Source organism: Cricetulus griseus, chromosome 2, assembly GCF_003668045.3.
Source record: "Cricetulus griseus strain 17A/GY chromosome 2, alternate assembly CriGri-PICRH-1.0, whole genome shotgun sequence".
Classification (NCBI taxonomy): domain Eukaryota; kingdom Metazoa; phylum Chordata; class Mammalia; order Rodentia; family Cricetidae; genus Cricetulus; species Cricetulus griseus.
In genome coordinates this window covers 421,967,958-421,981,943 of record NC_048595.1, presented here as the reverse complement: position 1 = coordinate 421,981,943, position 13,986 = coordinate 421,967,958, and the positions used below count along the sequence as shown (strand labels likewise).

General features: G+C 35.3%; 1 protein-coding gene across 1 annotated transcript in view; it reads left to right on the top strand.

Annotated features, from left to right (window-relative positions):
* Nucleotides 1–13,986, top strand: part of LOC100760475 (receptor tyrosine-protein kinase erbB-4) — a 658,968-nt gene that overhangs the window by 342,566 nt on the left and 302,416 nt on the right. The window contains exons 6-7 of the mRNA XM_035438839.1: nucleotides 10,881–10,999; nucleotides 13,566–13,707. Coding sequence (XP_035294730.1) covers nucleotides 10,881–10,999; nucleotides 13,566–13,707 — 261 coding nt within the window. The remainder of the gene's footprint in view (nucleotides 1–10,880; nucleotides 11,000–13,565; nucleotides 13,708–13,986) is intronic.

Genomic DNA, 13,986 nt, shown 5'->3' with positions numbered 1-13,986 from the left:
ATAGGAGTGTGGAAAGTAATTTAAAGACCTACTTTGGTAATAACTCACTACATGACCTGGGATGACTTAGTTAAATATTCTTAAATGTTAATGTCTTCATCCATGACACTGGTATAATTAGTTTGCTCTATGAAATACATAGGTTATATCATTATAGGTTTTATATTTCTTTAAAACTAACTGATACTCAAGGGCCCACAGTAAAAAGTAATAATGTTAGTGTTACCACAATTCCCCTTCTTGCATTTTATAAACAGTGATAAATAGTAGTCAGTGTGTGTATTTGCACATTATATAGATATACATATATATATATATTATATATACAAGTAAATGCTGTTATATTGTTTATCTTGGTTTACAAGAATTAGCAATATCATTTTTAATTATATATATAATCACAAGTAAATGCTGTGGTATTGTTTATCTTAATTTACAAGAATTGGCAATATTTCTAATTTTCTGTCATTTGGGACTTTTTCATTTATATTTAATGCTTTATGTCTTATTTCAGCACAAAAAGATCAAACTCTCACTTTTCTAGTTCTGTAATAGTTTTGTGAATCATGTTTGTACTACTGTTTATTTAGCAGTTCTGGCTTAGTGGATGTTGAAATTACATTAGTGACAATTATAATTCATGAACATTTCAAAATATGTAACTATTTACAAATGTACACCATCCTCTGAGACATATTTCTGTAAACAGAATTGTGTAGTCATATATCTTTAAATACATAAATTTGATGGATGGAAGTAAATAGCCCTTCAGAAAACATGTATCAATTTTTGAACTCACTAATAGTTTGTCTTCGTTTGTGGTTTTACCCTTATCAAAAGAAAAGTATCCTGGTTCCTCAGCAAAGGATCCTGACTCCTCTAGAGAAGTCTGGCTGCTCTCATTGCATTTGTCCATAAGAGTATACTTTTATTTGGTTTAGCTTTTCCACCAAATATGATAAATTATGCTTAGTTTCTTCATTACTTACCTGATGTGAACTTCTTTCTTTCACACCAAGGCATTCTTAGATAATTTGCATAACAATTTAAGAACTAATTCCGATATGGATCAAATGGGAAAAAAATTCATCTTCATTCTCTTCTGATATTTTCATAACAGAAGTAGGATAACAAAAGATGATAGTGTCACAGGGGAGGGTCTAGACCCCGCTAAAAATGATAGGACAGACTTTGAAGATCGCCCTTGGAAGGCCTTGCCCTCCATGGGAAGCAGAAAGGGTTTGGGATAGGAGGTTGGTGAGGGGCCAGGGGAGGAGGGGTAGGAGTGGGAACTGGGATTGATACGTAAAAGAGGCTTGTTTCTAATAAAAAAAAATACAAAAAGAAGGAAAAGGTGGTAGTGTCTGCTGTTTTGCTTTGTTTTTACATCAAGTCAGGATACACATGTTTGTGATATACCAAAAATCAAAATGACTTCAGACTGTCCCATGCATCTTGCTTTTCTTTTGAGTTTTTTAAACATGATTTTGGAGTGTAACTTTAGCTGGCAGAGAACTGTAGATGCGGCTGCCTCTGCCTTTTGATCACTTCACTTAATAGGATGCCGCCCTTGCCTGGCACTTTGACTTGCTTGGTAACAAAGCCATGAAGATGAAACTTTCAACAGAGAGTTAAATGATATTTTTAACAAACAACCTGTCAGGAGAGATGGCCTTGTTGATAAAATGCATCCCTTGTAAGAATAAATACTTGAGCCCCAGAAACTACAGGAAGACCCAAGTATCACAGCCCGTACATTCTAATGCTGGTATGTGGAGATGGAATGATTTGGAAAGGAGTGTGGGGTTCTAGCATTCCAGTCTAGTTGAATTGTTGAGTTCAGGTTCAAAGAATTTGCCCTGAAACACAATGTGGACAGCAACTGAAGAAGTTTCCTGATGTTGATCTCTGACCTTTATGTACATGTTAGTGCTTTGGCACCTGCACACAGACACACATGTATGCATGCAAGTGTGCAAGTGCATGAGCACACACACACACACACACACACACGAGCTCATACACACATACCACAAACACATGAATATATAAAACCACACAATAATCCACTATCATTTTTATGCAGGTTCACACTCTAACTTTATATCCTGAAATCTCTGTCTAGAGTTCTGTGTCATGTAAAATAATGCATACTCGTTGCTAGGAATTTTTTATAATTATATTATGATAATATTTTCTTTGATTTCTGACTCACAAACTTTGTAGATGTTAATAGTCTCCTAATGAGGGAGAATCTCCCTTGTGGCTAAGAGGGTAGCTTAAAATCAACTTTAAATTCTCTCAATGAATCACTAAGTATGTCTTTATAAAATAGGTTAAATAGACCTCATTAAGTAAATGGATAAATCAGGTGATGATGAAAAATAGACTCGACAAGATCCCATTCCTCTGTTTCAAACTAACATTATTATCATGTCACAGCTCATGGGTCACCAGAGATTAGACTGGAACAAGGGTCAACCTTGATGAGTACCTGCAGAAATCTAGGCATGCTTTTATTAAATGACTCAGAATGCCAATTTCAGCAAAGCCTGTGCAGCAATAGGTCATGTTTTTCAGGTGAATACAGCAATTATTGCATTTAGAGTTAAACAGTTGTTACCTATAGGTATATATACTGCATGACACAGCCAGTTTGCTCATTTACTGTATTTACGGTATTTAAACTATTATCAGGTCATATTTGATTGGAAGGCCGATCATATCCATTGGGAAAGCCTAGACAACATCACATAATTCTATCTTGAGACATATAACTGTTTGCATTTTTAGGTCACCTTATAGAGATTTCTTCAACATGTTAGTACTCGATATTGCTAGTAAGATAATTGGAAAATACTTAAAGTACATAATTCTGTGTCCAAATCAAAATACAGGCTTTCATGATTTCTTCTCTGTTGGCAACAATTTGAAGTTTCATCTGTGCATGATGCATAGAAGAGCATTTTGGGTTAAGACTCACCTCTATGTGTGCCTTCCCAGCCTATTAAATTATTTACCCCTTAGGAAACTTTTTCTTAGGACAAATTTCAAGTATTGGCTTATGTGCTCTTTAAAATTTGGAACTCATAATTTCCTTTTAGACAAATAAGTTCCTGGCACATTACTATTATATAAATAAGTAAATCCCCCCACATATTATTTGAGAATGTGGTGCTCCAGGAGGGAAGGACTGCTTCTTAATATTACCTTTTCCTAACTAATTCTAGAAGTCTGCCTGAGGGAGGGTACACAGATGAGTCCAGCCAATCTCAGTGGGAAGACAAACAGCAGTGTGGCCCTGTGTTTCTTTCCCAGAACCTAGTTTTCCATACATTGTTGTGTGATCAATTGAGTATGTCATTTCTGGCAGATCTGGGAGCATTGTAAGTTTTACTTTAACAATGACTTACAGATGGTATTTTAAATGACAACAAGCCACATAAGCCAGAGTGTTCCTTTTTAGGCACACTTTTGCCTTTCATAGTAGTACATGGTCAATCTTGGAGCAAGAGGCAACATCTGGAAGCATTCCAACAATCCCTGGAGAGGTTCTACTTAAAATGCTCTCAATATCCCCATTCCAGAACTCATTCCATTTTAAAAAAATCAATGTAAGCCAGGCATTGGTGGCACACACATTTAGTCCCAGCACTCAGGAGGCAGAGGCAGGTGGATCTCTATGAGTTTCGAGGCCACAGAGTGAGTGCCATGACAGGCTCCAAAGACAAACCCTTTCTCAAAAACAAACCAAAAACATCAATGTAATAGCTGATAAATTCTTCTGATAAATCCACTTATTTATCTTTCAGTGTAAACTTCAATGAATAGAACTGAAAACATTCACATTTCCATTGAATTTTAATCTACTTAATTGGCTTAGTGTATTTGCAGGTTTATTTTTAGATTTAATTTGTTTTATTCTATGTATTTGGGTGTTTTGCCTGCATGTATGTCTTCATACCACATGCATGCAGTATTCTCAGAGGCCATTGGATTGCCTGAAACTGAAGTTACAGACGGTTATAAGTCACTGTGAGAGTGCTGGGAAATGAACCAGGGCACTCTGGAAGAGCAGCTAGTGTTCCTGATCACTGAGCCATCTCTCCAGACACTGGACATGATATGTCTTATGTTGAAAATTTGTTATTAAAAATAGAAATGCTATAAGAATCATAGAGGTATGAGCTATTGAGTGTTAACTGAAAATTTGATGAGAGAAGGGAACAACTCTCTGGTGATGTCCCCTCTTGGTTGAAAATTTGGTCTTCCAAATGAGCAAGGGATGATTCTATATTCAGTCTAGGCCATTTTCTTCACAAATGTTCTTTTATGCACTTGCTTATAGACTTTTGTTTGTTTAATTTCCCAATAAGTGATACAGACCTTAACAGCACAAATAGGAAATTATTGTGAAATGACACTGGGATTAAGGTTCTATAAAAGAATAATTAATGTATCAATCAATCAAATCTTGTAAATGATTTGGAGATGTTTCCCATTTAAACTAGACAGAATTGTGTCTCTCAATTTTAGGCATCAAAATGGAAGAACCTATTTAGCCTCTCAAGATTTAGAGAGAGCATTGTCAGTTATTTTAAACACATAGGAATTACATGATTCACAGATAATTTAAATGTTATATTTCCTGCTCTTAAAAATGAGATTATGGACCAATAGATAGTGACAGCGGTTTCAAGCTTGTGAAAAATGGACATTGAGCCCCACTGAGAGAGAGTAACTGAATCAAAATTTTCATTGTCATAATGATTCCTATGTAGAATTAAAATTGCTGTTAGATGTTTATACCCAGTTCATGGAGACTGGGTATAGAAAGTAAAGACAATACGAAAGAATTGAAGAGAGGAAAGATAGAGGGATAGAAGTAAGGAAGAAGGGGAACAGGAAGAGAAGAGAGGGACACATGAAATATAGGGAGGAAATCTTCAAAAGTGCTACCTAAATTCAATCTTAATTATCTTATGTTCTAGATAGACTTTTTGTCATTGTAATTATTAATTTTGTTGTTGTTCAGAAAAGAAAAATGGTAAATACTTGGTATGTAAAGTGTCTGTCACTTTCAAATAAGTAAATTTATTCCAAGGCAACAATTTGGTCATAATATTTGTTATCAATGTATTTAGAATAGTAGTTCAATTTTTGTTTTATTAGGAAGATACTGATAAAAATAAATCTGCTTACGGATAGGCTAATTGCTGGAGGTAGTTTTCTCTCAACAGTTTCCCTCTCCATCAAGCATTTAGTTACTTAAATTTGCATATCGGATTCTCATAGAATGTATTCTTGAGTGAATCCTCACCTCCAGTTTCTAGTTACTATGCTTCATATAAAAAGTAATTTAACTTCAAAGATTTTACCCTTTAATTACATTTACTGGCATGCCAATACTGCAAAAGGTAGTTAAATCTCCTCCCAAGTATTTTAGAAGACCCATTGAAGGAATTCAAAGAGCATGCTAAATACAGAATGGAAATCTAATGAAATATATGAGTAAAGGTGGAAATTAATGAAGGTAAAGCAATCATAAGTTAATGTACCTGTGAGGCTGAGATATTGATTTCAGGCACTGACTATTTTGTGTGTCTCCATCATTATAATGGTGAGTAAGGTTTGTTATCTTATCAATATTAAGTAAATAATGTTTATTAATCAACAAATATCATTAAATAAACAAATTCTATGCTGGTCTTCATTCCAATCTGTGTCTGCTTTGACATGTCCAAGGGAATGTTTTGTGCTTAAAAAGGAACCCATGAAACAATGGAAAGAATGATTTCTGCCAGATAACTGTTTAGAAGTCATACTTGTGGCTTTCTCTTCAGACAAACACTGGTAGTGTGTGGTTCACGCTTCCTAAATTTTCATTGGTAATTAAAGAAGGTGAAACTCTTGATAACGAAAAGTGTTATTTTTCATGTTGAAGGCTACATAAAAATCAGTTGTTCTTTTTAAAAGAGAAAATTGACCTCCTTCTTCATTATTATTATTTCTGGAATGGGAAAAAGACTTTATTCTGCTTGTGGGAAACCCACAGGGTTTCAAGTACAGCTGCTACTAATAGGAAAAGAGTATCATAAGTTTGCAGTTAGAGATAAATCAATAAAGTACCTTGATTTCCAACAGACTATCCATCATCATTTAAAAGTCCACCTTCAAAGTTACACACTGCACTACATTATCCTTAGTTGTCATTGTGTTACTACGTAATCAGGTGCCAACTGTTAAGGTTTGGAAATGTTCCATAATGGTTTCAACCTACATAAACTGAAGCATATGCGTCCTCAGCCCATGTGTTTGTGACCGGGCTCCTTGGACATTACATATATGGACTCTAGATTTCCATGTAGGTGTCTTAGTTTATATTGGAGTTTGTTGATAGCATTATTCATCACTAGGGTACACAAATCATACTGTTGGAAGGACGTTGATCAGTTTTGATGTAATGGAAAACTTAACACTGTCTACAGTAAGAAATGACTCTGTCTTTCAGACCCATCACTTACTTGGGCATCTTAGTTCCTACTTATTTGCCAACACATAGGGCCATTCTTAGTGTCCACTTGTCCCCTGGAGAGCATCTGGGAAAAACAATTGTCTCTTCAGCAATGCTGTTGAGACATTTCCTATAGTGGGGACCTCAATGGAATCCTTGGGGCACAATATTATAGAAAGATAAATGATTTCAGTGATTGCACTGCACCTGCACACCTTTGCAGATTTTTTTCCTCATGTGATGCATGAGTGACATGGATTCCAAATCCTATACCCTATTCACCTCTGCTTTGTCTAAGAATGGAGCACTCTGCTTTTTTTCCCCCAGCCTATAGCTTCTGAAGCATTTGTGCTTTGTTTATGATGAATCATTGCCTCACCTTGAAACTTTTGTTCACCTGCTGGAATCCCTCATTTCATGGTTGAGCCTGTTCCTGAAGTTTGTGCTCAGTGGTCCCCTGTTGATCTTTCTTAAGCTGGGCCTGTTTCTTCTCCATCTTCTCAGGACAATTTCACAGGCTTCTGGTATCTCTTACCTTTCTCTTTCTTTTTTTTTCCTATTTTATTTATTTGAATTAGAAACAGGATTGTATTACATGACAATCCCAGTTTCCAGCTACCCCTCCGTCCTCCCCTACCACCTCCCCAACTAAAACCCTATCTATCACTTATCCTTTCTGCTCCCCTGGATGATGAGGCCTTCCATAGTGTGTTATCAGAGTCTTTCGTATCCCTTGGGATAGGGCCTAGGCCCACCCCCTTGTGTCTTGGCTCAGGGAGTATTCCTCTATATGGAATGGGCTCTCAAAGACCACACCTATGCTAGGGATAAGTACTGAATTTCTACAGGAGGTCCCATAGATTTCCGAGGTTTCCTCACAGAAACCCATGTTCCTGGGGTCTGGATCAATCGATGCTGGTATCCCAGCTATCAGTCTGGGGAGCAAGAGTTCCCCGATGTTCAGGTCAGCTGTTTCTGTGGGTTTCACCATCCTGATCTGCACCTCTTTGTTCTTCACTCCTCCTTCTCTGCATCTGGATTCCAGTTCAGTTCGGGGATTAGTTGTAGGTGTCTGCTTCTACTTCCACCAGCTGCTGGATGAGGGCTATCCAGTGGCATATAAGTAAGTCATCAATTTCATTATCAGGGGAGGGCATTTAAGATAGCCTCTCCTCTGTTGCTTAGATTGTTAGTTGGTGTCATCTTTGTAGATCTCCAGACACTTCCCTAGGGCCTGATTTCTCTGTAAACCAAAAATGTCTCCCTCTATTATGGTATCTCCATTCTTGTTATCATTTATTCTTCCCCTGACTCAACCTTTCTGCTCCCTCATGACCTCTGCATCCCTCTTCTTCTCCCCTTCTCATTCTCCTAGCACCCTCCCTCCTCTTCCCATGCTCCCAAATGTACTCACTCATATGTGGATTTTAGACAGAGAGTAAAGGATTACCAGCCTACAATCCACACTGCCAAAAAAGCTAATAAACAAGGAGGACTCTAAGAGAGACATATATGGTCCCCTGGAGAAGGGAGAAGGGTCAAGATCTCCAGAGCTATCTTTCTCTTTCATCATCCATCCATGTTCCATTTGCATTCCCTTCATTATTTTTGCTGTAGCCTGTGCATCTTCAACTTTTGGATGATGCTCTTCAATCTCCTGTTCCTTTCCTGATCTGTCTGCAAAATTGCATTGGTCACATCCTCCTCATGGATACCAAAAGTTTCTGCAGAGTTCCTCAGCCTGAACCCTGATCCCAGGTTCGTCTTACTAGTTTTTTTGTCAACTCCTGTATCTCCTGCATAAAAAGAGCTGTACTCTTCCACCCTCACGCCCACCCCTGGTTTGGAATAAATCACCTTCTTCACATCTTCTAGAGGATTATCAATGTCTGAGGCAGAGCCAAACAGCGATCTGAGGATGCCTGTAGATTGGTTTTGGTAGAATTCCTCTTCCTTTGTTTCTAAATTGTCTCTAATTCCATTTGGAATACTTGATAAATATCTTTGAAGGAATTTCCAATGAAGACCTTGATGGTTTGTTTCTCACTGGTCCTGGGGTTTCCCTGAACAGAACAGACTTTTTTTTAAGGATTTGGGTTTGGATAAAAATTTAGAAGTTTTTCTTTTTAAATATTTCACTGAAATGGGAAGGAATATAAGATATATAAATGTACAAGAACATGTGAGATATGTGGGCATAATATGGAAGACATTGTGACTTTGAATTTTTTAAACTTTATTCATTATACATAATGAAATAATTTAAAACAAATGTTTGTTTCATAGAATAATCATTGCTATGAAGTTTACAAATTTTAACATGTCATTTTAATGTGTAAATTCTGTTCTCAGAGAGTAAGGATCTTACTTTGAATATTTAATGATATTTAGATAAATTCTGAGTTAGTAATATTATGGTTTTAATGTTTTCTACATTAATTCCCCCACTTTTCAGGGAAGGCCAAAGTAAACAAAGAGAAATTGAAACATTTTGTGTATTACCATGAATCAAGGCAGTTATAAATAAAAATTAACCTTTAGATACATGAGTCTAGAATTAAATTCTCTGTTGCTTATAGGACATGTTTGTTTTGGGCTTGTGCTGCTGATTTGGAGCTGAGCAATGCTCGGTACCTAGAAACAAAGTAACAGGATGCTCTTTGATGACACTTGTTTGAAATGAAGTATTTTGTTTATTTAACATATTCGGCTATTTTAATTAGTTACTTTCAGTCCATTGAAAGAGCTTGTGGTAAACATATATTTGGATACATTCTTTATAAAGCTATGCATGAAAAGATTTTGCATTATATAGTATTGATTACTAATTTGTACATATAATTGTAGTAGGGTTTAGTTAATTGTTGGAAAGAATACTATAAGTATATGATGACTTAGAGGTTAAACCAGTTTAGTAGCATATATTTATGGCATAAATTATGTATAATTATGTAATATATAAATTTAAAATATATGAATATCAATTACAGTCCCAAAAATTGGAATTAGCCACAAACAAAGAAATGTAATAAATGAGTGGAAAGTATGTTAGATGACAGAACAAAATATGTAATGAAGGAGAAAATGTTAAACAAAGTAAGAACCTGGAAAAGCTGTTGCTGCTATTGATGCATAACATATTGCCATTATTGCTCTTTTAATATATATATATATATGTATATATATATACATATATATAAGCAAAAATGTGATACATATGTATACTGGAATTTTGTTCAGTCATAGAATAAAATGAAATAAAGACAAAAAAAGAAAGCCAAAAAGAGGAACAAGGAAATGGAGAAGGAACAGGAAAATCTTTAGGAATCAGGTATTTGGGAAACATCAAATACAGGTGTTATCTATGAGTAGACAGCACTGAGAAATGAGCATCAAGCAAACACCAGCATAGAGACAGGAAAGTAATAAAAATTTACTGAAACAGAATTAACATTGCTTGATGATTTCCCCCGTATCAGAAGTGATAGGGGAAATGGAAGACAAATCTTTAGTTTCTAGGTGAGCTATTGGTCAGTTAGGAGCATTTCATTAATTGTGTTGAAATGAATGTAGTCTGTGGTAGAAGTAGTGTCCGAACACCTTAGTTCAAGAAATGATAACCAACAAACCAGGCAGAGTTGTAAATAAAGAGGCCATAGAGCCATATGCTTCATATACTTTGCAGTGTTCATACTGAGAAAGTGCTTGGGAAGTATGTCTCTGCAGTAATTGAAATAAGTAGAGCTGTATCTCTCTTTACTCGAATTTGAATATCTCATCTATGCATTGCTGCTTTTAAATTATACTATGATTTTATGTTGTGGATTGAATTGGTGAGTTTTAAAGGACCAGTGAAAGGGTTTGTTATGTTTTCACCCTTCTTTCCTTCCATCCTTGCTTCCCTCTTTCCTTCCTTCATTCCTTTCTTCCATCCCTGCATGTTTCATGTAACATATAATGTGAATCAACCAATAATCTATTTCCCCATCTATTGAGGGGTAAAGATCTTAAATCAGTATCTGAGGGCACTTTCTCCCCCAGAGACTTCTTCACCTGGCTTTAGCCACTTGGTAGTTCTTTCTATTATTCCCAGTCCTACTAAATGCACACAATGGTTTTTATAAGGTGTTCTGCCTATTTGCTGAACTCAAAATAATGTTATATATAAGTAAATATGTATATACACATATCGATGAAGTTTTTGTACAGTAACTTGCTTCTATTTACATGCTTAATTCATTAAATGTTTTCTGAGTTAGTCAATATTAGATAGAATAAATTGTTGTTCCAGGATGCTTGTTTTGTTGTTAGAAACAGATCTGTTGGTGGATGGCTTTAATTGAGACCCTGTCTCTGTCTTCTACAGTGACAAGAACTGTGTGTGCTGAACAATGTGACGGCAGGTGCTATGGACCCTACGTTAGTGACTGCTGCCATCGAGAATGTGCTGGAGGCTGCTCCGGACCAAAGGACACTGACTGCTTTGTATGTTCAGGATCTCTCTCTCTCCCTGCCCTCCTCTCTTTCTTTTTGGCTGAGTCAGACTCACACTGAATATTTAACACTGGATTATATCAAGATTAAGTTTGGTCATTGTATTATTATAAAAAACATTCTACCATTGATTTGACTATTGATTAAACAGAATTAATTTGTTCTGCCTTTCTATAACTTATATGTGACATGAATGTATTGAAGAACATGAATGAGAACACGGTGGGATGTCTTTCAAAAACTGAGGACATCATTTCCACATAATCAGTGCTTACCGCTTTGTGTTGTTGCATTATTGAGTCCCATGAGTGAGGACAGCTTGCTTCCTGAATATCAGTTTCAAGGTTATGTCCACGAAGTCTATGCATTTAAATATTTCCTGTTTGCATTGTTAAGACACTATTATTGTTCTATATTTAAAACAAAGAAATGCATATTTAAACCTATTTGTGTGATAAACTAGCTAATATTTTTGAAGAGGATATTTTTATTTCAATAAAACTAACATTTATACCTTTGTTGGAAAATTTTAAATTACATTTGATATTATAGGCTTGATATAAGTTTTGTTATTTGGAATATATGCATATATATAAACATTATATGTGAAAATATACCCAAGTTCATAAACTGGAATACTAATTTTAATATAAAATAATAAACAGTACATTGTTTTATTTTTTAAAAATCACAACAAATTATTTCCCCTTCTCAAAAAATCTACCAAACACATATTAGAAATGTATTCTGTTCCACCAAACTCATATTAAAACTGAAATATTTAAGAACTATGATTTCATCCAATAAGCAAAATATAAATAGAGTACTAAGACTATATTAGTTATTGCTTGGATTTTAAAAAATATAAAAAACAATTTGTCTGATATGATTCTGTAGCGAAACAAAACTAAGTCTGGTAAAACTGAATTCAAACAAAGAATAGAGGGGTTCCTTCATGTTAAACATCTAAGGACGAGCCTTGGCAGCCAAACGGAGAGCCCTTTCTTGTCTGTTATCAGCATGGACATGAGAGCACCAAGCTTAATTTTGAAGACACTGCACGCTGCAGGTGTTGCAGTAATGATTCCAAGCCATCACAGTGAGAAACAGTAGGGACACCTATCCCTGTAGGATGTGGCACTGTGCCCTTTCCCTTGTATTATTGTGATAAGCAGTACCAGGTGCTCTTGAGAGCTCTCGTTTCATTACTATATTGGAGTGGTCCAGTGATTCTATTTTGGCATTCAATGCAGAATGTTCATGAATGCCAGACTGAGGCTTTGGTATAAGTTATATCGTGCTTGTGTGCTAACTGGAAGGTAAATTTGTTCCATTCCTCTGCCTTATATCCCCTTGTTCCAAAGCAGTCTATGTACATTGCATATCAGTGCAGAAAGTGTGTTAGTAATTCAATTACAAGAACACATGATGTTTCTTGGTCATAAATTAAAACTTCCTGAGTTTTCTAGATTGCTTTTTAATAGAGTCTTCATATAAAGCATCATCTTAGTGACTAATGTACCATCAGTGAGTCTCTTGCTGATTATGTACCTTGTAGGTCATCATCAGAGAGTTGTCATGTTGTGATAAAATGTTTGCAAAAACAACAATTGATGAAGAAAATGTTGCGAGGAAGCAGAATAAATTAATTCTTATTAATAACTATATGACAATTTATAATGAAATGTAAAACAGAGCCTTGTTTCATGTTAGCTCTTTTACAAGGACTCAATTATTAATAGGAAAGCATCATTTCTTAATTAAAAGAGTTAGATTATCCATACATTTGTTAGTCACATGTTTATATGAGTTTTCTTGTGATATCAAAAACACAACTTTCAGGTAGAAAATTTGTTTTCAATTATTCTCAGGGGAATTTGAAAAGAGTAATAAAAACACATCTGAAGACAAATTTATGTTAGCAAAAATCAAATGCATTTTGAATATAATGGCTACTGTAAATGATATAATATTATGAAAAATGGCATTATTTTATTTAAGCACCTGCTAATGATATCTCACTAGCTCTTCATATTTTATCCTCATAACCATTATACATGGTCAGTCTCCTGCCCCAGCTTCTCCTTAAGTCCAAGTAAATAAATGGCCATCATTATGTCTCTTACTGTAGAATGAGGATACTTGAACTTAACACAAGGCAGGAGCTCTCAGTCACTTTCTCCAAACAAATTCTTATCTACAGATCTGGAGGCATAAACTGACTATAAAGGTTAAATATAAGTATGTTTAATCATTGTGACTTCAGATTTGTCCAGATTCAACATTATAAACCAATTCTCAGTTTAAAACCCTATTAATATATACTACTCTATGTGAAGACTACTAATTAGATATGGTACTATTTTATTGGCACAAAATATCATGAGAAGTTGATGAAAACTTAACATCACAATGACTCTAAAATGAGAAATTTGGGCAGTATTTATAAAGTAGGAATATAATAAAAACTACAGCATTTTCCACTAAATCATCATAGCAGTGTTTTATTGACAACTATATAGAAAGGTTCCTTATAAATGTATTTGCTGTGTTGCAGGCCTGCATGAACTTCAATGACAGTGGGGCTTGTGTTACTCAATGTCCCCAGACATTTGTCTACAATCCAACTACCTTTCAACTGGAACACAACTTTAATGCAAAGTACACATATGGAGCATTCTGTGTTAAAAAATGCCCACGTAAGTAACACACAAATACACATCATAATTAAAGCACTACTTGAAAAATGGGAGGTCTTATGTGTGATTGTTTTAATTTGAAATTGAATAGTGAAAATGGTAAATTATTTTGCATTGGCTGTGGGTTCTACTGTTTATATTTCACAAAAACGGGGGAGTCAGGATCAACACATTTAAGTGATTAGTCTGGACTCACATGAAGCTGTGCCGGACTTGAGGTTAGAGTGGTGGCTTACTGATTCCTAAACACTTAGCATTTTCTCTATGCCTTGCTTTTGC